Here is a 21845-nt window from a genome sequence, read left to right on the forward strand (position 1 = left end):
TGTGTAGCTCCATCATCTTCACTGGAGCTACCCTGGCATCATGCCTGAAGAGGAGGGGACATAAGTGCCACTTTGTTCCAGGTGAGCCTGCTCATACCAAAGCACAGGAGAAAACCCAATCCTGCCCTTTTCTCACACTGCAAAGACCATTTCTTGGCTGCACTCTGAGGAGAGACAGAATTCACAGCAGCAGTTTTACTATCTGAAGGGCTTAGAGAGGAGCTAGGATTTTTTTGTTGTTTTAAATCAGTGACCCATGATGACACCATACGGTTTTATTTCATTTAATTTGAGCAGAGCATTAACGTTCAGCTTCTAGCAGATCTCTGCCCATTCCAGTACTGCTGCGCTGCACTGTACAAGTCAAGGTGTAAGGAAGAGGGGTGGAAGGGAAGAAAGGTGAGGCCAAAGATGCCTCCTGGGGTCAGGGAGACCTACCACGCAGGGCACTAGCCTGCCTGTGGGCAGTGCCACCCAGCTTCGTGCCACTGGTACGGATGGGTTTGACAGCCCCACATCTGTAGGCTGCCTACCCCGACCTCCCAGAGTAAATTGCTGCATTAGGCTTTGAGAAACATTTTCCCAGTCACCCGAGAGGCTTTGTGTTAGCCCTTCGCACGGGGGTGCAGAGCCCAGCCGGGAGGCTGACGGTGCGCTTGGGAGCTGCTGTGTGCAGAGCAGTGGCTGCACGGCCGTCGGGACCCAGGCTGGCTGGCTTACAGCTGGCTAAAGTCTATCTACATGAGCTGCAGTCAGGCGGTGACTGCAGCACAGAAATGTCCTCGGGCAGGTGTTTCTACTTTTATTACACTCAGTTCACGTTTGGAAGGCTTTCTTTGCAGTCAGGAAACCCAGAAATGCGTTACAATCCAAACATCTAGAAGATGTCATTCACTTTACAAAATATTGGAAACAAATTGGGTGTAGATATTTGACATCCCAGATTTAAGGCGAATTAAGAAAATCTTAAAGGACAAACACGGTTCTGCTGGTTTTGTCTGCAGAAACACAGGCCTGGGAGGAACCACCAGGCTCATCAAGTCCAAATTCTGGTGCCACAGGCAACCATGGAGCAGATGTTCAACTCAGAGCACGCACAAGAGTATCCATCCCAGCAGCTACAGAGCTATCAGTCCCCCACAACAAACTCACAGCCTCTGCAACAAATGACCAAAAGCTTCAAAAAAAAAGAAGCCACAGGAAGGGAGCGGGAGAAAAGCATTGTCAGTGGCCGCATCCCCTTCACTAGCAGGAGATCTGTTCAGTGAAAAGATGCAAAAATCTTTCAGCTCTTAGTAACCGATCCTTTTCTAAGTGCACTATATCATCAGTGCACTACACTGCAGTGACTGCAGGTCTCCTGTCACCTACGGACCAGCCGGCTCGGATCCTGCTAGCAGCGTGGCCACACCAGCACGGCCCTGGCGAAGGGGACAGCCCCGCGAGCTGCCAGCATGGCGGTGACTGCCGCGCAGCACGCGCCGGAGCTGTCGCAACAGCAGCTGTGTCAGCAGGTGAGTTAAGGAGACCTACAGAAACACATGGGCTTGCCAAGGTTAAATATCTTAATCTGGAGCATGGGAAGTTTTAATTGAAAGCTTTGCTTTGAGCCCATTTCCAGTTATTAAAATTCAGGAGTCTGTGCCGAATTCCTTGCGGACGTTCATTTTGATTAACAGAAGACGTGTGTACTAGAAAAGAGGCTTGGACTGGGAGGCAGCAGATAGCTGTAGATAACATTCTCAACTCTCTTGCAAGTTATGCCATACGTAGTATTTTATATAAAATGTCAGATCTTGAAGATAAGCAACTACGTGCAAATTTCAGCCTTCATTTAAAACCAAGGTATTTCTGGCTTTCACGACTGCAGAGAACAGGTGGAATTGGGACCTGGCTGTCTCCCAAAGGACCAGAACCAGAGGCAAAGAAAAAAAACAAATGCGTTCTTATTTACAGTCTTGCGAATTTTATGGCAATCTCTCAGTTTTTGAGGCTGTTCACTCAGGACTTTTTAACTCTGGGGCTCGGCAGTGTTTTATCTCTGTATTAGCAGTGTGTTATCTCTGCATCCTGCAGAACGCTCCCCTGCGGTTCGCTTGAGTGTTGGACAAGAAAGTGGTCCTGAGTGTGTGGGTGACATGGTGTGGGCCTTCCTTATGCTTATCAGAACTGGCAAAACTCTCACAGTGGAACCCTTACCAGTAAAAGGTGGTTTTTGACCAAAATTAAAACCAAAACTGTGCTGGAAATGTGTCGGTTTAGATCTAAGGCAATTTCTACATCAGGTTTTAAATAAATTAAAAAAAAAATAGTGAGAACTTCAGCCTATGAGAATGGAGAAATTGTTTTTTTCCTTTAAAATGATTTTTTAAAGGTGAACGAGAAGCTATGCTAAAAAATAAGAAGTAGAATAATATATTTAGATTTTAATTGGAACAGCAGGTTCCAGCTACACTGCATGTAGGTGTAGGATTTTATTAAAGCCCTGATTCAAAATGAAAACCAGGTTGAAAATTTGGAAATTTCCACAGAGCTCCTGAATCTTCCTTCCTGTCCTAGCCCTTACTGCTCTCCTTATTCTTTACACCTCTCTTTCTCACGTTGCCCAAAGCAGCCAGCCCCAGGCAAGCGCTCCAGGGAGTGGCACAGGCCCCCAACATAAAGCTGGGACCCACCTCCAGAGATGGCAGGCTGCTTTTCCTAGCTTTCTGTAACGAAAGGACAGATCTGTAGCCAGTCTGCTTGGCTCATGTAAGTCACTAAGAAGTCTGAACTTCAGACAATATGAGCTCTGTGTTTGTTTCTGTATCTGTGTTGTTTGTGGCCTGAGAGCACTGGCATTTGTCTCTTAGTTTGTTGTAATTTATCATACAGTGGTGTGCGTACTTGTTTATCTTTGCCTACAGGTCTGTATTTATAACTGTGGCTATACATAGTTAAACATTTGGGTCACATATTGTAGTCAGACCCCATGAAGAATTAATAAACATTTATTCAACCATTACAGTTTTTAACAGAGCTTAATGGGCAGATAGGCTGCTCAGATCTGTGGTTGTAGCCATCACTAGCTAGCTATATTGATCTTGTTGTACAGCACCAAGTACAGTTATTGCAAACAGTAAGTCATAACCATCTAAACTCATCTGTAACAAGGCTATAATACCCATTATGTAATATCTCATATGTATCAACACAGATATATAATTCATGTTGCACCTTGCTACGTTATGAGGCCCATACCTATGTCTACATTTGCCTATCTGTCTAAGTTTGGGAGTACAGATTTGTTTTACTCCTAATTGCATACCTGGCATCCATCTGACCAAGCGCAGAGCTATGGATTTTGGTGGGCCCTGAGCAAGCTGTTACTCAGATCCCATTCCAAAACTATCGCGATGGCTGGCAGAGAATTCACTGCACTCCTGGGTCCCGTTTCCCTACCCCTGGTATAAATACAGTCTCTGTCCATAGGAGGTAGCAGTCTAAGGGTTTACCTACAAATGACTATGCAAAATAACTAATTTGAATTAACTGAAAGTGCGAAATTAAAATGGTCTAGTTAAACTGCATTACACCTCTGACTCCCTTGTTTAGAATTAAGGCAGCTTTAATTTAGTTTAGCTTAATTCACTTTGGAAATAAAGTAAACTAAATTCAATTTGGGACACTCAGATTTTGAATGAGCATCCAAACAATGTCTTAATGGTTTTAACCAATGCACTTTCTAAGTTAATTCAGATTCATTTTGTTGTTTGTCCATGTGTAAGCAGGCCTGTTGCCTATTCCCTGTCAATGAAACCATCTCAGCTGCGACGCCTTCAGCAATTCCAAATTGACAAACAGCCTCCCAAGAGCCACGCTGTTTAAGTGATCCTCCCACACATGCAAGTGCTTCCTCATCCCCACCTCCTTGTGCTGGCAGCTTTTCTCCCCATGTCTGAGCTCCGGCGGGCTGATGTCTGGGCTCTACAACTGACTTGCCCGGAGCTTGGTGCACTGAACCAAGTGCTAGCTGGTGTAAGCTTAGAAGAGGTTCACCAATTGTTCAGCCCTGTCTGAAGATGTGAATTGTAAATATTTAATTATTCAAATTTTACAAATTTTTGCAATGGAGTTTTGTGTAGTTTCTAGCTCCGGCGAATTGCAAGATATTCTTTTGGGAAGTCATGATATTCTAGAGAGCTTCTAGTGATTTTAATCCAGTTATATTATTTTCAAGCATGGTCCTCTTAAGCTGAACTAACTATCTGTTCATCTAGAATTTATTTCATGGTTTCATCCAGCTTTGCATAGGGACGAGATTGGATGCAATCAGGACTTACAGATAGAGGCATACAGAGGAGCACAGGCAATCGTATTTACAAAACTATACTACTTTTACATTTTTTCTTGAATATTTTGTGGTCAAAGAAGACCAGAGGTAGCATATGGTAGTCCAAAGATCTTATCTTGGCCTTTTTTGTAAAGAGCAGTTGCAACACCAACTGTGAACAAAGCAATCTGAGAATTAACACAGAAGCATCTTCTGTACAAAAATCTTAATCTTTGAAAGCATAATTATGGAGATTTCAAACTTCTCATTACCTCGCCTAAATTTCAACCACACTGTATATTTATATATGGTCAAAACACAGCTTAGGAGGAAAACACAGTCAAATGTTATTTTTGTCACAATGCAAAAAAGCACTTGAAAAACTGCATTTTGATAAAATCTCAACTCACATAAAGGACCTGACCTAAATCTTTGCTAAGAAGCCAACCAGAAAAACAAACAAACAAAGCAAGCAACAACAAACAAAAAAGCACCAGAACCAAAGAAGCCCACCTAAATACCCAAGCCATCAAGTACTTTTTGATTATGTGGTTATGCTAGGTTTTTGTCTGCTTGTTTCGCTATGGAGCTAGTGCTAACGAGTAGATGTTGGTTTGTGGATACTACAGGCTCAGAGATTTGGTATAAAATCAGCACAGTTTGATTGAAACAGTTACCAGTCTGATATAACGAGACAGTCCCATATATTAATTAATATACCTGTGCAGAATGTACCTGAGTGCATGTGGGCATCCATTTTGGTGCAACTAGCTAAAAAGAGGCCACTGTAAGTAAAAGCTAGATTTGTAGCAGACATCAGTTTGCATGACTTTTTTGGTGTGGACGTCCAGTTTGTGTGTGTATATATATATATATATATATATGCACAGAGGATGCACAAGGCTACCTTGCTGTACCGGAGCATGAGCATGTGTGCCTATGTGCCTGTCCGCACGTTCATTTGCATGTGTGTCAGTCTGCAGGTATGTTTCTACTTCTGTGTAATCTGGCTGCAGTGCTCTCTGAATAGCAATGAGCTCAGTAAAAGCATGTATACATTTGTGTCTGGCCGTGCATCTATCTGCATGTGGATGTGCTTGTGTGGTGTCCGCGGGCACATCTATTTTGTGGGGCTGTACCGAGGTGCTATGGGAGTCCCTCTGGTGAGATGGATGCCGCCTTGCGTTTGGTGCCTGTGACTGTGTGCTCTCGTTCCCTTACAAGATAGCATCCTTTGGCAGCAAAACAGCTGCCTGGGGGTTGGGAGACCTGGGTCGTAGCCCAGCCTGCAGTCAGTGGGCTCTGTGACTCAGCAGGTTCTTAATTTGCTCCGTGCCTCAGTTTCCTTTCCCCTCTTTTTTTTTTTCTCCACCGACAAAGACTGTGGGCATGGACTGCCGCCTACTTTGGGGAAAATGCAGCCCATTTGGGATGGGGCCCTGGCCCTGGGGGGCTGTTGGGTACTGCAGCACTGCTGTGCGCTGGCAGGCTGGCTCCTGGTGGCTTTGTGAGAGTTTCTCCCCCGTGCATGTACAGAGCAGGGGGAGGTGGAAAGGAAGGAGTTATTAAATGCCAAGCGGATATGCAATAAATCCCATTGATTTTACGAACTCCAACTTGTCTTCAATCTCTTTCCATTCCTTATCCTGGGGGCATTGCAACAAAACCCTATTTTAAATACCTTTTCTTCCCCTTCCCCCACTTCCCCTCCTCCCACTCCCCAAAAAAGTGTCAATATTTTATTTGGATTTTTAACTTCGCTCCATAACAGTTGTTTGACCTCCTGACTCATGCGAGTCACATAAATTCTGGGACTTTATTCAGGAGCCATGTTCCTGCTATTGAATAAGCAATTTGGGAGGGTGAATTAATGACTTGTGCTGTTGCTGGAAAGTCCCTGAAGAAATATTAAAATTGCTTGCAGACTGAATCAATACTCACTGAACACCCAGCATGAGGACCTGGGCTTTTTAATGGCTACAAACAGCCGCACTTGGTAGAGGAAGGGGAATTCCTGTGCACACACCACGCACGAGACTGCCAGCAGTCTTCCCCCGTCCCTGCTGTCACTTCCAATAGCAGCCCCTTGTTACACACACAGCCTGCTGGTAGCCGATGCCTGCCGTGCCAGGGAGGAGACACCAAAGAAGGGTGCCGTGCCAGGGAGGAGACACCAAAGAAGGGTGCCCTGTCTCCCTCACTGTAAGACCCCGTAGGGTTTGCAGGCGTGGCTGTTTGGGTCTCGTGCGAAGCGCTCAGCTTAGCACGCCCTGGTGGTCTGCAGGTCTCTGTTATTTGGGGCCCTGGAAGCGTTCTGTGTGCGTGTCTGGGTTCACTACCACGGCTTGGGGAGAGGATTTGGCTGTCTGCTGAGGCACCTGTGTGGGATGCTCCTACTGCTCTGGGTGCTGAGGGGTGTTTGCGTGTTCTCACAGTGTGGCTGAGTTGCATTAGGGCCACGCAGTAGGTTCTCCTTGGTTCCCTCACTTTGTATTACGGTGAGTCCTGAACACAGTGCACCCATGCCAGCGGTAAGAGTGGCCACGTTGTGCAGTAGGGCACTGGGCAGCCACCCACCAGCCTCCCAGTACATGCACACGCAGTGCGCATGTCCTTCGGGCTCTTACTGTCTGGTGCTCATTAGCCTGACAAGAGACAGGTTTGGGGAGCACCCCAAGTTTTGCTGCAAGCACCCTTCACCAGTGGTGGGGTTCATTGCCAGAGTTTCCAAGTCCCCTTGGAGCGCGGGCCACGTTTTGCCATTGTGTTTTTGAATGGCTGTTTTGTATTCGCTTGTTGGGGAGCTATTATTGTGTATTAACACTGGGGTGTGTGTGCTTTGTATGACCGCCTGTCTGTTTCATTGATTCCATCAGTATTATTTTGTAATCGTGTGTCTCTGTGATTGAGTTAGTGTGCATTTCAGGGCTCCTGTGTATTGAATAATGATGTCAGGGATTGGGTTGTTTGACTGGGTAATGGCCTCTTTTCAGCGTCGTAAGTGAATGTGTCCTTCTCCTGTTTCCCTGTCTCGGCCGGGGCAGGATCACTTACACTAGGTGATTCCTTAAGATGCTCACATGCAAGCAGAGAACATCCCCAGCTCTCCCTTCCAGGGCCGTGCGGCTGCCTGCCTCCAGGAGCAGCAGGGAGTGCCTGTGCGCACCGCTGGATTTCTAGGGCTATGCGAGAGGTCAGATGTGTGTGCACTGAATGGCACACTCAGGAGTTTAGGTAGGACTTGTCAGTTATGGGCTTGGGTAAGTGTCTGTGCCCTAAGTTTCTGGCTATTAACACAGAGAAGGGCACCTCTGTCTGCAAGTGCCTACGCTGGGTGCGACTGCCTGAGGTGCTCACGTCTGACTCGGCCGGGTCTCTCACATGGGGAATCACGGTCAGTAGGACATGTCAGCTGCATTTAGCCATACATACGTGCAAGTATCTTAGGCTGCAGTGAGTATCTGTGTTTGTGCAATGGCTGCTGGCGTGTGTATGCTGTATACTGCTGCCCTAAGCAGAGCCACACTTGGTCCCTTAGAAATGGGCAGGGGAGCTCAGTTATTTCTCTGCCAATGATTGTGTGTCACTGCTGCCCGGATTTATTTGCTCTGTGCAGGCAATGTGTCTGGCGCTGGGTCTGCTCTGTGCTTCCTCAGCCACCAGGATTTCGCTCAGCAGCAGTCACATCCAGACAAAGTATATGGGAAGGACTGTGAAAGATCCGGAAAACTTCCAGGGAAAGCTCTTGACGCTATCCTATCACCAAAATACCACCTATACAGCTAGGATTCGGTGAGCCAAGGAGTTTAGCTTATATTTTTCAGTGAGGTTGCTAACAGGTAACTCCCTTCTGCTCCTTGCACTAACTTGAGCCTTGCTGCTTCCCCTGCCTCCTTGTTTGTGCTCTCCCACTCTTTTTTTTTTTCCCTCCTTCCTCTTCCATTTTCCTGCCTGCCCTCGGCCTAGAACAGATGACCCCATCCATAGCCCTCCTGGTGCTTTACCAGCTCCTGCCCCGCACACAGGGGTCGCAGCATCTCAGGGGAGCAGGGAGGGGGAGAGAGGGAGGGAGCGAGGGAGAGAGACCTGCTTGAAAATAATTGGAGGCTGTTAAACAGAGGAGCCCAGCATATCACTCTAGTAATGGAAATAAATTCCATTGTATTTGCATTTTAATTTTCCACATAAACAAAGGCCCGGAGTGTGCTGGCTTCGCCAGAATCACCGGCCAGAATTTAATTAGAAATGAAAAGTTTATAGGGTCCTCTTTAATGCGATTAATGCACAGTTAACATTTATCACATACATATGCTGGAATCGCCTTTTTTAAGCAACCACCGGCCATGAAATGAATTTCTTTTCAACTTTTTTAGCGTGCGTGAGGAAGGCTGTCTCTGGTGAGGCGGTCCAGTGAGCACACTCCTGACAGCTTGGTAAACTGCAGCCCGCAGAGGCTTAGTAGCCCCCATCCTCACTGAGGAAAGTTCAAGGTGGCTTAGAGGGAAGCATGGTCTGCTGGTTAAAGCCTGAGGTTGGGAGTCAGGGGATCTGGGTTGTATTCCCAACTCTGCCACATGCTCACTGCATGACTGACTGGCTCTCAGCATCTGTTTCTCTGGGTGTTAAAAATAAAAAAGAAATCAGCTGGAAGAAGATATCTTAGCCGCAGACCCCTCTGACTCGCAATCTCTCCAGAAGCTGGCCCAGCCTTCTTGCACGGGATGCGGATCGCATCCTGCGCTGTGCCGACCTCTCGGCTTGTCCCCCAGCTCCCAAGCTCCTGTACGTGGGCCCCGCTGTGGTTGTGTGAGGTGGGGGCTCCTGGAGGGGCTGCTTTGTGCTGTGCCTGCACTGCCACCAGCAGCTCCTGGCTCTCGGCGGGTCCCCTATCGCCCTGTCCTTTTCTTCCCACGCAGCCCCGCCATCCCTGTTGTCCCTTCATTATGCCCCCTGCCCTGCTCTGCCGTGTGACAGATGGGGCCGGCAGCCACCCCCTGCTCCCCCACTTCCTTTCCTGGCTTGCAGACAAGCAGAGCAAATAAACCAGGCCCACGGACGCACAGCGTTAGCATGTTAGGGACACAGCAGGGGAAGGAGGAACATGAAACCTCTATTGATCCCTTGAGGAATGATGTCCCTTCCTTATCTTATCAGATTCTCTTCACTCTTCAATTATAGTCTGTTGAAATTGGCCTCTTAACCCAAACAAGATAACCTGGGTAATAAGGAGAAGAGTGGGAGGGGAGGGGAGAGGAGGGCAGAGTCCAACGCATTAAACTATGGCTCTCGTTAGAAATACTGCCTTCAGTGCACCCCCTGCCCCAGTCTCCCCGGGTACCGCTTACTGCAGTGCTGGGTTGTGCCTCAGATGAGCTAGCACACATCCACGGCCTTCCAGACACATCCTGCCATGGGCACCCATATTCCCTCGAATGCGCTAGGGCCCCAAAGAGGTGCAGGTCCCTGCACTCGAACGCAGTGCTGCACGCATTCTGTGCTAGCACTGCCTGTGTCTGCAGTGCGGGCACTGCCTGCCTCATGGATGCTTCATCCCCAGCACAGCCATGGTGTGGCTAGCATTACCACCTTACCCCCAGCTCTGCCCAAAAGAACTACCGAAAAATGCACGGCGCACTGCTGGCCCCCTGCATCCATTCACAGGCACGGTTCATCAGCACACCCACGCCTTGCCAACAGCCAACCCGCTGCACCGCAGGCACGCAGAAACCTCTGCAGAGCCCCACAGAACTGCGCAGGCTTGCAGAGATGTGCAGTGCCATGCTCTGCTCTCTCCTGTACCCCCTAGCATGTAACTGCGGGGTTACAGCATTGTTTCCGTGGATAAGACCGTTCTTAGCTCTTCCCCAGAGCAGGAACACGCGCTTGCTATCAGCCTGTGCTCCCAGCTGGACATGTTGCCCTAGCGATACACCCACGCTCCTCCTCGTACACATGTCATGGGGTATAGGGCATGTCCAACCCAAATATCCATTACAGAGAAGATTGTCTGGAGGAACAATAGAGACCCAGCAGTCTATCTACACAAATGCATGCAGGTTTCCATGCTCAAATTACTTCACTGTGCAGAGAATGATCCAGTAGCACATTCAAATACTGCAGAAGGTGCTTTCAGCTGGGAAAGGTGGTACTCTGGGCAGTACAAAGGCTTCGTTTACATGGCCAGCACCCTCCTCTTGCACTCTTCCAAAGACTGTATTCCCCAAGATCGCTTTGTCCCCTGCCTTTCACTGTGCTGGGGCATTTCCCTGCCTACGTGTCCACCTGCGATGGGCCATGCTCCCTTCTGTTCCACGTCTCCCTGTGCCACCAGCCCTGCCAGTTCTGCCTGCTGGGCACCAGGAGCCCATCTGTCTCGGAGAGGCAGTCACCCTTAGTCATGTATTTTTCTTCAAACGTCCCCTCAGGTCACAAAAATCCATGTAATCCACAAAAGGGGGGTGGAATCGTGAGAGCCACATACGGGAGTTGGGTATCAGTACTGGATGAGCCTCCGCATCTTGTTTGGCACAGCGGCCAAGACTGCCTTATGTAAAACCACGGCAGGTCTGCTTTTGACAACACCCAAGTCAAGTCCACTGTGGCCTTTCGCTCCATCATTATCTCGTGCCCTTTCCTCCCACCAGCCCCACCCAGCTGTGCTCTCCCTGCGCTCTGCAAGCCTCATGGTGTAGCTGTCTGTCTCTGTCAGAGGCAGCACCACAAACATCATCTCTATAAAATCCTAAATTTGCTGTTTTTTCGCTAGGGAGAGGGAATTTGCGGCATTATTCATTTTCCACTTTGCCCCTTCTTGCTCAGCCCTGGTCCATTTGTCTGTAGCACGTCCCAGCCATACGCTTCCCTATGCCTTCAGAGCGTGCAAATGTGAGTTCCTTTTCCTCAAAAATATTATTCCTTCCTCTCCTCTGCTCTTCTAGATATCCTCTCTTTCCTGTTCATTTTATAAATATTTTTTTTGTATGGATAATTTCTGTATAAATGAATATTTTTTCAAGTTCGAAAGCCTTAATTTAATCAACAAAGAAAGATTTTCTGGGCCTGAATCTAGGCAAATATTAACAGCAGGCACTGTTACATAGCTATGTTGTCAGCAGTCTTTCTTTTTAAAGGCAGGTGACCAAAACCTGTTTTTAAAAGACATTCTAGAGAAGCATGAGCATGTTGAAAGGCAGTAGTCCCTTTAAGTAGGGCCCCAATGTCAGTGTCCAAAGACTCTCTCACAATTTTAAAGTTAGTACCCAACCGTGGGCATTGGGTAGTGAGGTTGCCCTCACGTTTCCGACAGCTTGAAGAAAAAGAAGCCCTATTAAGGAAAATGGGGGCTGGTTCTGGGAGTCGAAGGGCTGGGATATCATTGCTGCCAGAATCATTTAAACTGCCCTGCGACGAGAGGTGGTGCAGAGCGTCCTGTCTGGCAGGTATTCATTTGTGACTTTGTCATCTTGTCGCAGTCTGTGCTTTTCCTTGTGTAAATGATGAACAGACATCAATCTGCCTTGCAAAATCTGGCTACCAGCCCTCTCCAGCGCAATACAGTGATGGGCAGTTTGGCCAGAGCTGATAGCTGGCCTTGATGCCATTTACCTCCCAGCCAGGGATGGGAGGTCAGCCCCGTGCCTGGCGCCCTGCGGAGAGGGAAGGGCGCTTACCTTGGGAGGAGAGGAACCGTTCAAAAGGGAACCAGAGGAAGGAAAACTAAACTGGCCCCCAGGAGAAAACATTTAGCAGAGGCAGACTCCACCATCTCTCTGTAAGCATGCGTGTGTGTGTGTGATGGGGGAGTTGCTAAAAGTCTGGGGAACGGTATGCTGTGCAAGTTTTAGAAACACTGCTGGAATTGCGGAGCTAGAGGATGGCAGCAGCAAGGAATGTCCTATTTCTGTTTTTCGTACAGGCAGAGACAAGCCACCAGAATCTCCTCTCCCGATTTAACAGTGAGGTTTGGGTAAATGTTTCATACATAGCATTTTCTGGGAAGCGTATCTGTGAACTCACAGGCCGTTAGCTCAGGCTTTTGGCACATCACTCTTTCTCCTCTCTGTCAAAACTAGTACACACATAAATCCCAAGCCAGACAGAGGACAAAGGAATATCCTTCCCCGACCACATCAAACTCCTGCCTATGTTTCCTTTAGCCTACCGGTGCTTTGTGTCACCGTCTACGTGCCTGCCAAGAGATACACATTCCCTGCCATATACCAAAATACTCGTATGTAATATCCAGCCAGCAGGCATATTTCCCTGAAGGTACATATCTGCATTGCACTCACAGTCCCCATATAAATGTCCTATAAAAAATGCAATATAACTCTGTCCTTTTTTCTTCCCCATACCCACCCCTGAACGCATCAACCTTTCAGATTTGCCTACGATATATATAAATGTGCCCTCTGCCTTATTCCTATCCTGTCACTCCTCAGTATCTAGATGGACAGACATGCTCTGTCCGTATGTCTCAAACGCATCATGCATACATCCCGTCGTTCTTCACACCCCAACCACAGCTATTTCTCTCCTATGGCTCCAGGAATGAACTATTGTGTTGTCCATTTCCCAGCGACAAGAGGTCTAGTTACAGGGTTATTGATTGGTTTTCATGCAGACAGATGGATCTGCCTTTGGTCTCCCCACCAAAATCCACCTCTGTATGGGCTGATTGTCACTGCTCTGGGGATAAGATTTCACCAGGAGACCACCCTCCATGCAAACATCCTTCACCCAGGCCACGGATGGTAATAAATGGAGTCAGGCTGAGCCATAATAAAAGCAATTGAGTGGGTTACCTGTGCAGACGCGAGATTTATACCTCCTCATATTTGATGTGATTGTTTTATTGAGTTCTCAGTGCAGTTAGGATGCCGTTTATTTATTTATTTATATGCCTACTTATCGGGGAAGAGGGGGGAGGCTGTCGCAGTCTAGCCAGCATTCACCCTCAGTCTTGTCAGATAAGAGCCCAAAGAAGAGGGCTCTCCAGTTTTGCTCTGCCTTTTACCTAGACTTGGCTTTGGTGAGTGAGCCCTGACTGGGTAGCTCATTCCTTTTAGCAGACAAAGATGTTTGTTTAATCCCTGAAACCTCGAGGACTGTCTGAATGATGAGCCTCGTAGATGTTAAGGGGACGGTGTAAAGAAAGACACACATATATGGTGATTTTCTAAAAGAATCTCTCAAAAGAAATTCCTATTTACGCTGTGCCTGTTTTGGACAATGGGCTGTGATCTACGCACAGAGCCTCTTTATGCTATCGCAATAGAAATAGGAAGCACCAGCATTGCTTTTGACTCTGTCATCACATGTGAGCGTTCAGAAATATTAGCAGGTGCAAATTGATTGGAAATGAATATTTGTAAGTGCACTCTGAGGAGTTTGGAAACCAAGTGATTAGATTTGTGATTTTCAGCTGGGTAGATAGCCATATAAGTGCTACAAAATCAGCTCTCAGTTACTGGCACTAGAGAAAATTGGAGGCTAACGCTGAATATCATACTGTCTAGTATTTCATCACAAGCCTAACGGTGTTTGTTGTTGGTTTTCCAGCTCCTCTAGTCAAGCGATAGCATGAGAATTTCAGTTCTCATTTAATAAAGGATGTTTCCAGGGCTTCTGGGGGCTTGAAAAGGGTCCTGTCGGCTCCCTGAAGACCCAAAGGACTGCATTGTTGAGGTGTTTTTAAAGTTGTTTAATGGGAGTCAGCTATCCAAATCCCTCTAAAATTTTGAAGTAAAAAAGAGAAAACGAGTAAAAGCAAACCCACATTGTATTACAGGCGCTCATGATTTGTATGCCAATTGCACAATTTAGTGCTCTGCCTTAGCATTTTTAATCAGCTGGGACTGGTAAATATGTCCATGCATGTATAGGCTGCACTAGATTAATTGCTATTACAGTGGAAAAATCCTCATTCCCATTAGCTCTCAGTTTATAGAACAATTGTTTGGGAGCGAAACTCAAACCTTTCTGACACTTTCAGGAGTAGTAATCATTATCAGAGCCACCTACACACAGACGGGATTTCCTCAAGTCCTAGTTAGCCGCACTGTTGTCAGGCCAGTGGCAAATGCTTTTGAAAGTCCCTGTCTGTCCATTTATAGAGACCTGTGACAAATTTGGATCCCTAAATATTTTGCTGATTGCAAGAAGCGAGCCTAAACTCCATTTGAATTTCAGCATGCCTTAATTAAAGACCATGGCAAGTTAATCAAAGTAAAACTCAGCCTTATTCAACTGTTTTGAAGTCTTATCTTTTCATTCAAGTAATATGGAAATCTTTTGTTTGAATAGGCTTCAGGATCAGAGACGGTTTTTCTGAGATACTTGATATATGGCTGAAAACATGACTTTGTTTTGTACGCATCGTGTCATCATATCATAAAGGGTCCAGCTGGCCTGCTAGAGAATTATCTATCTCTTTAGCCAACGCAAGATTATTTCTTATTGTATGTTTGCTTGTGTTATTAATGCCATCTAGTTATATATATTCCAAGAAATTAGGAATTCCTATGGGATGCAATTCCACAACTTAATGGACCTCCATATCAGGAGGTGCCTTCTGCTGCCATTTAAATGTTCCCTTTCTTATTTCCCTCCCTTCATTCCTGGCTACACTGCTTTGTTTAAACGTGAATAATTCTTTTCCTGTTGGATGTACTGTGCCCTTCAGATGACTATATTGTTCTCACCACCTCGTCGTTGCTTGGCCAAGCCACTTATATTTTCTCCTCTTTTCTCCCAAAGTCAAATGAGTTTTTTCACATAATAGTGATTCTGGTAAATGAGGTTTAGCTCCATAAGGCTCATTCACCCAGCACTGAAATGCAGCTACCTCTATGACAGAATGCAGCAATCATTCACTAGATGCATAAGCTTGAAAATGTTCAACTTCCAACAAAAATCAACCTTTCCGTACATGTATACAAAAAGAAAGAGTTGGAAATTTTCGATGATAAAGAGACTGTTGGGGTTCTGCACTCCGAGGTTCACAGAACAGGGAGCTCAAAACTTCCCAGTCACGGCCACTTCTACTCACAAACAGCCTCTGTTGAGCTAATATCTGTGTAATATGAAAACCAGGAAAAATGCAGCTAGCTTATTGTAGTTACCACCATACAACCTTCCAGTGGCCAGATATGAGGAATAAGACAAAGAGAAATGCTGCGAGCATTCATTTACTCTTTCAGCTGCAGTAACATTGTCTGTAACCTCTGCTTTATGAGCCTGTCCTTTATTTGCAATGATGAAAAGAAGATAATACCAGGTTTGTGTCTGATGGAAAAGAATCTGAATTTAAAGGAGTATATTCCTTGTAATGAAGCCCTGTGCGACCCAATTGCGTTCATTGCTCAGCCAAAAGCAAGTGCCAGTAGCAGCCTTCTACCTTAAGAGCATGTCCTGATGCAGGAAAGTGAATGGGGACCTTAGACTCAGCGTCAGCAAAACGAGAGGATCCCTGCTAGGATCCCAAGTTTCTTCTGCATGTACTAAGGAGTGCCAGGTTATGAGAGCTGGTAAATTATACTGGGTGCTGTCGGACAGCGCTTCTTCACCCTTGCTTTGCCCCAGCCCGTTGCCAGTCAGAGGCTAAGCCAGTTTACAGGGCCAGTGTAATCCTTGGCCTCTCTGTTGGGTAAATGGACATGTGGCTACTAAGTACTGATGGTGGCGATAGGTTTGTGTGACACATGCACTTGCTGCTCATACACTATGCAATTTTCCCGGTTTTCACTGCAGACCATGCAGCTGTCACTGGTTTTGATCAGTATGAACAAGCTGCCATTAGAGATACTGTCCTCCAAGAGTGCCACACTAGTTCGGTGGGAAGGACGGGGAGAGATTCCCGGTGACTTTGGCTGTGGTGTCCTTTGGGGAAATTCTCAAGCTAGGCTAGCGAGTGTGACTCAGAAAGCTCTGTTTGCATAACATTGATTTCTTCCGCATATGACACAGACCATGCCCTAATATGCCTGCCTTGTTCCAGACTCAATTGTTTGTCTCGAGACGTTACATTTACCTCAACCGAGATTCTGTTCAATTCTCGCTCCCTTGCGTGGGCAAAAGCCTCGGCTGATGTAAGACAACCCAGCTCCAGTTTTGAACCTTTCCTTCTTAATGTGTTGAACTGCATGGGATTTTTTAATGTAAGATCGCACTGTGTTTTACAAAGGTAGCTAAATCCTGTTATTTTCATTTTACAGGTGGTAAAGCAGCCTCATAAGGAGTCCATGTGACCTGACCAAGATCGGCCAGAAAGTTGACAGCAGAACTGGTAAGAGAAAGCTCATCTCCTAATACGCTGCGCTGTGCTCCGAGCTATGGGCCTGCCCGCAGCCACTGACATTGGCCACACGCTCAGTATTTCATTGCACAAGTGTATTTCGCTTGTTATTGTAACCTGGATCAATGTGTGTATCTTTCCATATGTGTTTTAAAAAAGCAATCATTATTGGAGGCTTTAACTGGGAATCACTAGCTGACTGTCAGATAATGTAACAGAAAATATCTCCCCAAACCAATCACATAACACTAAAAATTAACGTTTACTCAGTGCATAAGAGAAAACTGGCAAAATATCTAACAGCTTGACCAAGATAGTGTATCCACTAAACTCTATTCTCTGCCGTGACTTAGTAGCTAGATGCAGATGGACCTAGGAACCTAGGGTCCAAAGCATATCCAGAAGGCTGACTGAACTTCATAATTCTTTGGCTTTTGTATTCCTTGAATAAAGACTAACAGAGAGTCCCTAGCCCTGAACCCAGCCTCAGGAGAGGAGAAATAGAGGGACAAATTGTGGGTAGGTGTCAGGGATTCATGTCTTTAAGAGAGGCAGAAAATAATGCTTAAACTACAATGTCTGTTGCATTGCTTGCTGCACAACTCTGAATGTATGCCTGTGATGTGCCAGCCCTGTTCCTGCTAAGGTACATTGTCTAATTTAAAAGACTTTTCCGGGATGATTATTATCCCATGAAACCTGTGTTCTTAGGCTAACTGTATGTGCTGCAAAACAAAGCAAAAATTCTCATTAATGTCTGCAGCCAAGTTCGTAGTTAGGAGGCCCCCGCAAGGTTTACAGCGGGGCGTATATAAATCCAGCTGAAATACTCTAACCAGAGTGACCGAAGATAACTTGTTTGTAGTTATATGATAGATGGAAAAGTTCTTGTAGGAAGTAAGGTACTTGAGTGATTTGACGTAAGCATTAATTGCTTACCAAAGAATTACGAGCTTCTGTCACTTGCCAGCTTCTTAATTACATGCACCGTTTGTATGTGCATGTTTACACAGATACATGTATATATATACGTGAGCATGTATACACAATAGGTTCATCGTGTAGAGGAGCTAATGTGTGAAAAGGGAAAAGGAGAGCTCCCGGTGTAGAGATGACTGCTCTGTCTTGATCCTGTCAGTTCTGGTGTGGTTTGCTTATTAACTAGCTTACTGTCTAGATTTTTTGCCATAATTAAAGCAAAACTACCACACAGAAGAGGAATATTTTTTTTCTGAATCTTGAGGGGGTCGTTAAGACATGTTTTTTGCTATAGTTCATATCTGGCCTTTTTCTGGATGAGTTTGGTATGAACAACTTTCTGATACGTCTCAATACTGAGTTACATGTCGTCCCAAATGCATCCTGATATCGGTAGTGCAACACTGACAGATCAGTGCAATGTAGGCACATATAATTCATCTATCACCAAAAAATAATTAATGGAAAATAATTTTCTTAAAATGATTTAGGGAGACTGTAAAAGTGGAATTGAAATAGCACTGTTTTGTAGTCTTTCATCTGAAAGGCTGTGAATGCCAGACTAGTACCCAGAAAGAAAGAAGATAAAATGTAATTAATGTATTTTCAGAAAATCTTGTAATAACCCGAAGTACTTGTTTTCTGTATACAAAGAGATCTCCATTCTGGAGTGCAGTATTCACAGTCTATCTAGGGACCTAGATAACCACCTTTTCCTGTAAAGACCCCCTTTGTAGTCTCAAGATATTAAATGGCTCATGGATATAGCTCTAACAGTTCTGGACACTGGGCCACTAACATTTTTGCTTTGGAAACCCCACATTTTGAGAAAAAACAAAGACACATACTTCAAACGGGTTGGTTTTAAAAATTGTCATCTATCCGAAGCGGCTCAGAGAGTCGGAGTGTTGGACGAACTCCGGGTTGTGATCGTACAGCAGGTAAGGGGGATGCAAAGGAACATGCTGTTACAAAGCATTTACCCATTTCTCTGCTTACTTTGGCAATGGAAGAGTAAAAAAAATGTGTATTTGAATTCTGAGCTTAGCCCTCTCTTCGTGTTTTGTGAGCTGGAGTCACAAAGCCACTGGAGTGACAAAGCTCGCGCTACCCTCTGCGGCAGCAGGATCGGGCCCTCAGACGCTCGCTGTTTCGTATTCTGCTGCAATTTTTTCCCAGTTCTCTGACCTGCTCTTGCCTAGCGCAGACCTGCAAGTTGTGCGACCTGTCTTGTTACGGGCTCACTTCTCACAGCTGTGGGCCTCGGGGAGCCCCATACAAAGGTGAACGGTGTGAAGTTGGGTCCAAATTTTTTAAATGAACGGGGAAAGCTTTGATCGCACGAAGTCAAAATGTTCTTGCGCCTTGGTGCCTACACACTCAAATGCCATCACAGTATGAATCAAATATGGTGGGTCACAGCTGAGCCTCTCTAATACAATAACACTTAGCAGTTACAAAGCCCTTGTCCTTCTCAAAGCATTTTATAAACGCAATCCAGCTGACATCTGTTCCCACCTCCTGAGATGGTTCAATTTTCATTCTCAGGCTGGGGAAACTGAGGTGCAAACCCCACAAAGCCCGTATGCAAACTAATAGCAAAGCCAGGAGCAAAATCTGGCCCCGGCCTTCTCCCTGGGACACCGCGAGGCACCGTGAGGCACCGGCAGGCATGGGGCCGTGGCTTCGGCAATATGGGGATGCTGACATCCCCTGCACCAGCAGCAGCCTCCGTGCACCTCTGGTCGGTGTCTGCCGTGCCTCCAAAGACCCCGGAGCCCTTCCTCTGGACTTGTGTACCACTAGCTTAATTCCTCCCAGGGAGAGCTGGCTGTCCTTCCGCAGCTGCCTTTGTAAGGTGTCTGAATGTCAAACTGTTATTATTTCAATACCTGACTGCGAGAGTAACAGAGACCTGGAGGTTTTTTAGGAGGGTGTATAATTAGCCGATCAGTATTATGTTACCCTGTTCATAACTTAATAACCATTTTAATACAGATGGCACACACAGGGATAATTTCCTAGGGTAGCCTAGCAGTATATTACAGAGACAGTGTGTCTGAGGGAATCTTCCTTAGCCAAGGTACATTCCACCAGCTAATTCTACCTGCTGTTTTCAAGATGATTTGGGATAATTCCATATCATTTGCAAAATATTAAAACCCATTTATATAGGATGCCAGATTTAGAAATACACAGCCTGAGTTATTAGACATATTTTGATAAATCTGCCATGTAAAGCGCAAGACAAAAAATACCACTGTGTTTTCCTTGCTGTTTATTTTTTCTGCTTCCCTTGCTATAAATACACCAGGTTTAAAAAAATCTGGCTAAACTTGCTGTATATCAAGAGGACCGATATACTGACTTGGGCGTTTTTGTCTATGCCGGCACTACAGAAGCCTGCGTGCATATTTACGCACACCCTGTGTACATTTATTTGGACGGGGAGCTCTGTATATTTGGGATTGCATGCAGAATTTCACGGATTCTTACTCTTACTCTGTCGGTGCCGTACTTTTGTATGCACCCTTGGCAAATATTGCTGTGTTCCTAGGGACTGCGGGCGCAGGCGAGGTGCGTGCAGCCGCGTCGCACGGCGGCAGCGCGGTGACTCGGTGTGCGGGGCAGTGTCCCGCGTGTCACCAAGGTGTGAGGACCTGCAGCCTGGGGTGGATGGATGGCTGTGCGGGGCTTGTACAGCCCCGGGATGCGCGCTGGGCTAACGCTCCCCTACACGCACCACCGGCCTTTCCCCCCCGATCTGCCACTGTTTGCCCGTCGTGCGGTTCCTTCCCACACCCCGAGGCCCTCCACGGACAGAAGCCGTTCCCCGGCGGCAGGAGGAGGAGGGAAGAAAGACCCCGCCAGCGCCCGGCCGCGGAGCGGGGAGCCCGGCCCGGGGGGAGCCTCCGGCGGCCGAGGCTGCGGGCAGGGGCCGGCTTCTGCTCGGAGCCTCGGCGCCTGGCGGGGCTGGCGGCGGCTGCCCCGGGGGCACGGAGGTAAAACCGTCCGGACACCCCCGGGGCTTGCACACAGGCCGAGCCCCGCGCCCCGGCCGGCTCCCGGTCCCGGTCCCGGTGCCTGCAGGCTCGCCCTTACCTGTTTATGGAGGAGACGCTGGGGACCGTGTCGTTGTCGCAGATGCCCTCGGCCAGTAGCCTGTCCCGGATCTCCCAGGCGAACATGGTCGGGTTCTGTCTCTTGTACTCGGCGATTTTATCCACTACTTTGGGGGTCGCTACTTTGGGTTTGGAGCCGCCGATCACTCCGGGCTTGATGCTCCCCGTCTCGTAATACCTGCCGCGCCAGAGCACGACGGTCGGTCAGTGCCCGGCCGGGCCCCCCCGCCGCCCCCAGAGCCCCCTGCCCCGGCGCGACCGCGGCCCCGCGGCCCCCCCCGGCAACCGCCCCCCGCCTTTGGGCCGCCGGAGCGCGGCGGTGGGGGCACCAAGGGGCTGCACCGGTCTGTACTGGGCTATACTGGACTATACCGGGCTGCACCGGGCTGCGGGAGCCGCCGCTCCCTTGCAGGGCTCCCCACCCCCCCCAGTTTTCTCCTTTCCCTTTGGGTGCGTGTGTGCTGGTGTCTGGGGGAGCGCTGCGCTCTCGCTGCCCTCCCCGCGGGCGCTCCTTTCGGGCCCGGGCAGCGGCAAGCCTCGCCGCGCTGCGGCCCGCCGGGACGAAGCCCACCGACCCCGGGGCCGGGTCGGGCGGCCTCGGAGGGTCCGGGGGGCGCGGGCAGAGCCGGGCAGAGCCGTGCTCCCGGTTCCCCAGCGGGCTCCCGGCCCCCCGGCGGCCCTGGCACGTCCTTCGCGAAGGGCACGGCGGCGGCAGGCAGCCCGCCCACCGGCACCGCCGGCACGGCCGCCGGGGATGCTTCGCACCGCATCTTTGTTTATGGAGATTTATCTGTTTGCCCCGCTGCTTGTTTATTTACCGTGCATTTGCTAGGGCCGCCTACGGATTGTTGTGAGATGGGCTTTTTGTTGTTGTTGCTGGCTTTTTTTTTTTTTTTTTGAGGGGGGGGTGGTTGTTCTCCTTTCGTGTTTTTCTTCTCTTTTCTCCCCCTCCCCGGCCCTTCTCTCGCTAATCGCTCCCTGCCTTCCCGCACCGGCCGGCGGGGCAGCGCGTCCTGCCGCTGCAGCGAGCGCGGCGGGGGTGGGCAGAGGGCGATGGGCGATGGGCAGGGGGAGGTGAGCAGGGGGCGGTGGGCAGCAGGGAGCGGGCATCGCCGCGGTAAGGGCCGGGGGGGCACAG

The 21845-nt window shown here is 48.0% G+C and overlaps 1 protein-coding gene and 1 long non-coding RNA gene across 17 annotated transcripts in view; one reads left to right on the top strand and one right to left on the bottom strand.

Annotated features, from left to right (window-relative positions):
• Nucleotides 1-21845, top strand: part of LOC308197007 — a 318880-nt gene that overhangs the window by 159951 nt on the left and 137084 nt on the right. The window contains exon 5 of the long non-coding RNA XR_013952526.1: nt 16528-16598. This is a non-coding gene — a long non-coding RNA (uncharacterized lncRNA). The remainder of the gene's footprint in view (nt 1-16527; nt 16599-21845) is intronic.
• PAX2 (paired box 2) overlaps nt 1-21845 on the bottom strand; it is a 98396-nt gene that overhangs the window by 59983 nt on the left and 16568 nt on the right. For all 16 annotated transcript variants that reach the window (XR_013952520.1, XR_013952521.1, XR_013952522.1 and 13 more), the window contains one exon: nt 20688-20885. Coding sequence is in view for 13 of the 16 variants with exons in the window: in XM_080596768.1 (XP_080452894.1) it covers nt 20688-20885 (198 nt within the window). In the remaining 3 variants the exon portion in view is untranslated. The remainder of the gene's footprint in view (nt 1-20687; nt 20886-21845) is intronic.

This window comes from Anser brachyrhynchus, assembly GCF_964034855.1.
Source record: "Anser brachyrhynchus genome assembly, chromosome: 6".
NCBI classification, from domain to species: Eukaryota; Metazoa; Chordata; class Aves; order Anseriformes; family Anatidae; genus Anser; species Anser brachyrhynchus.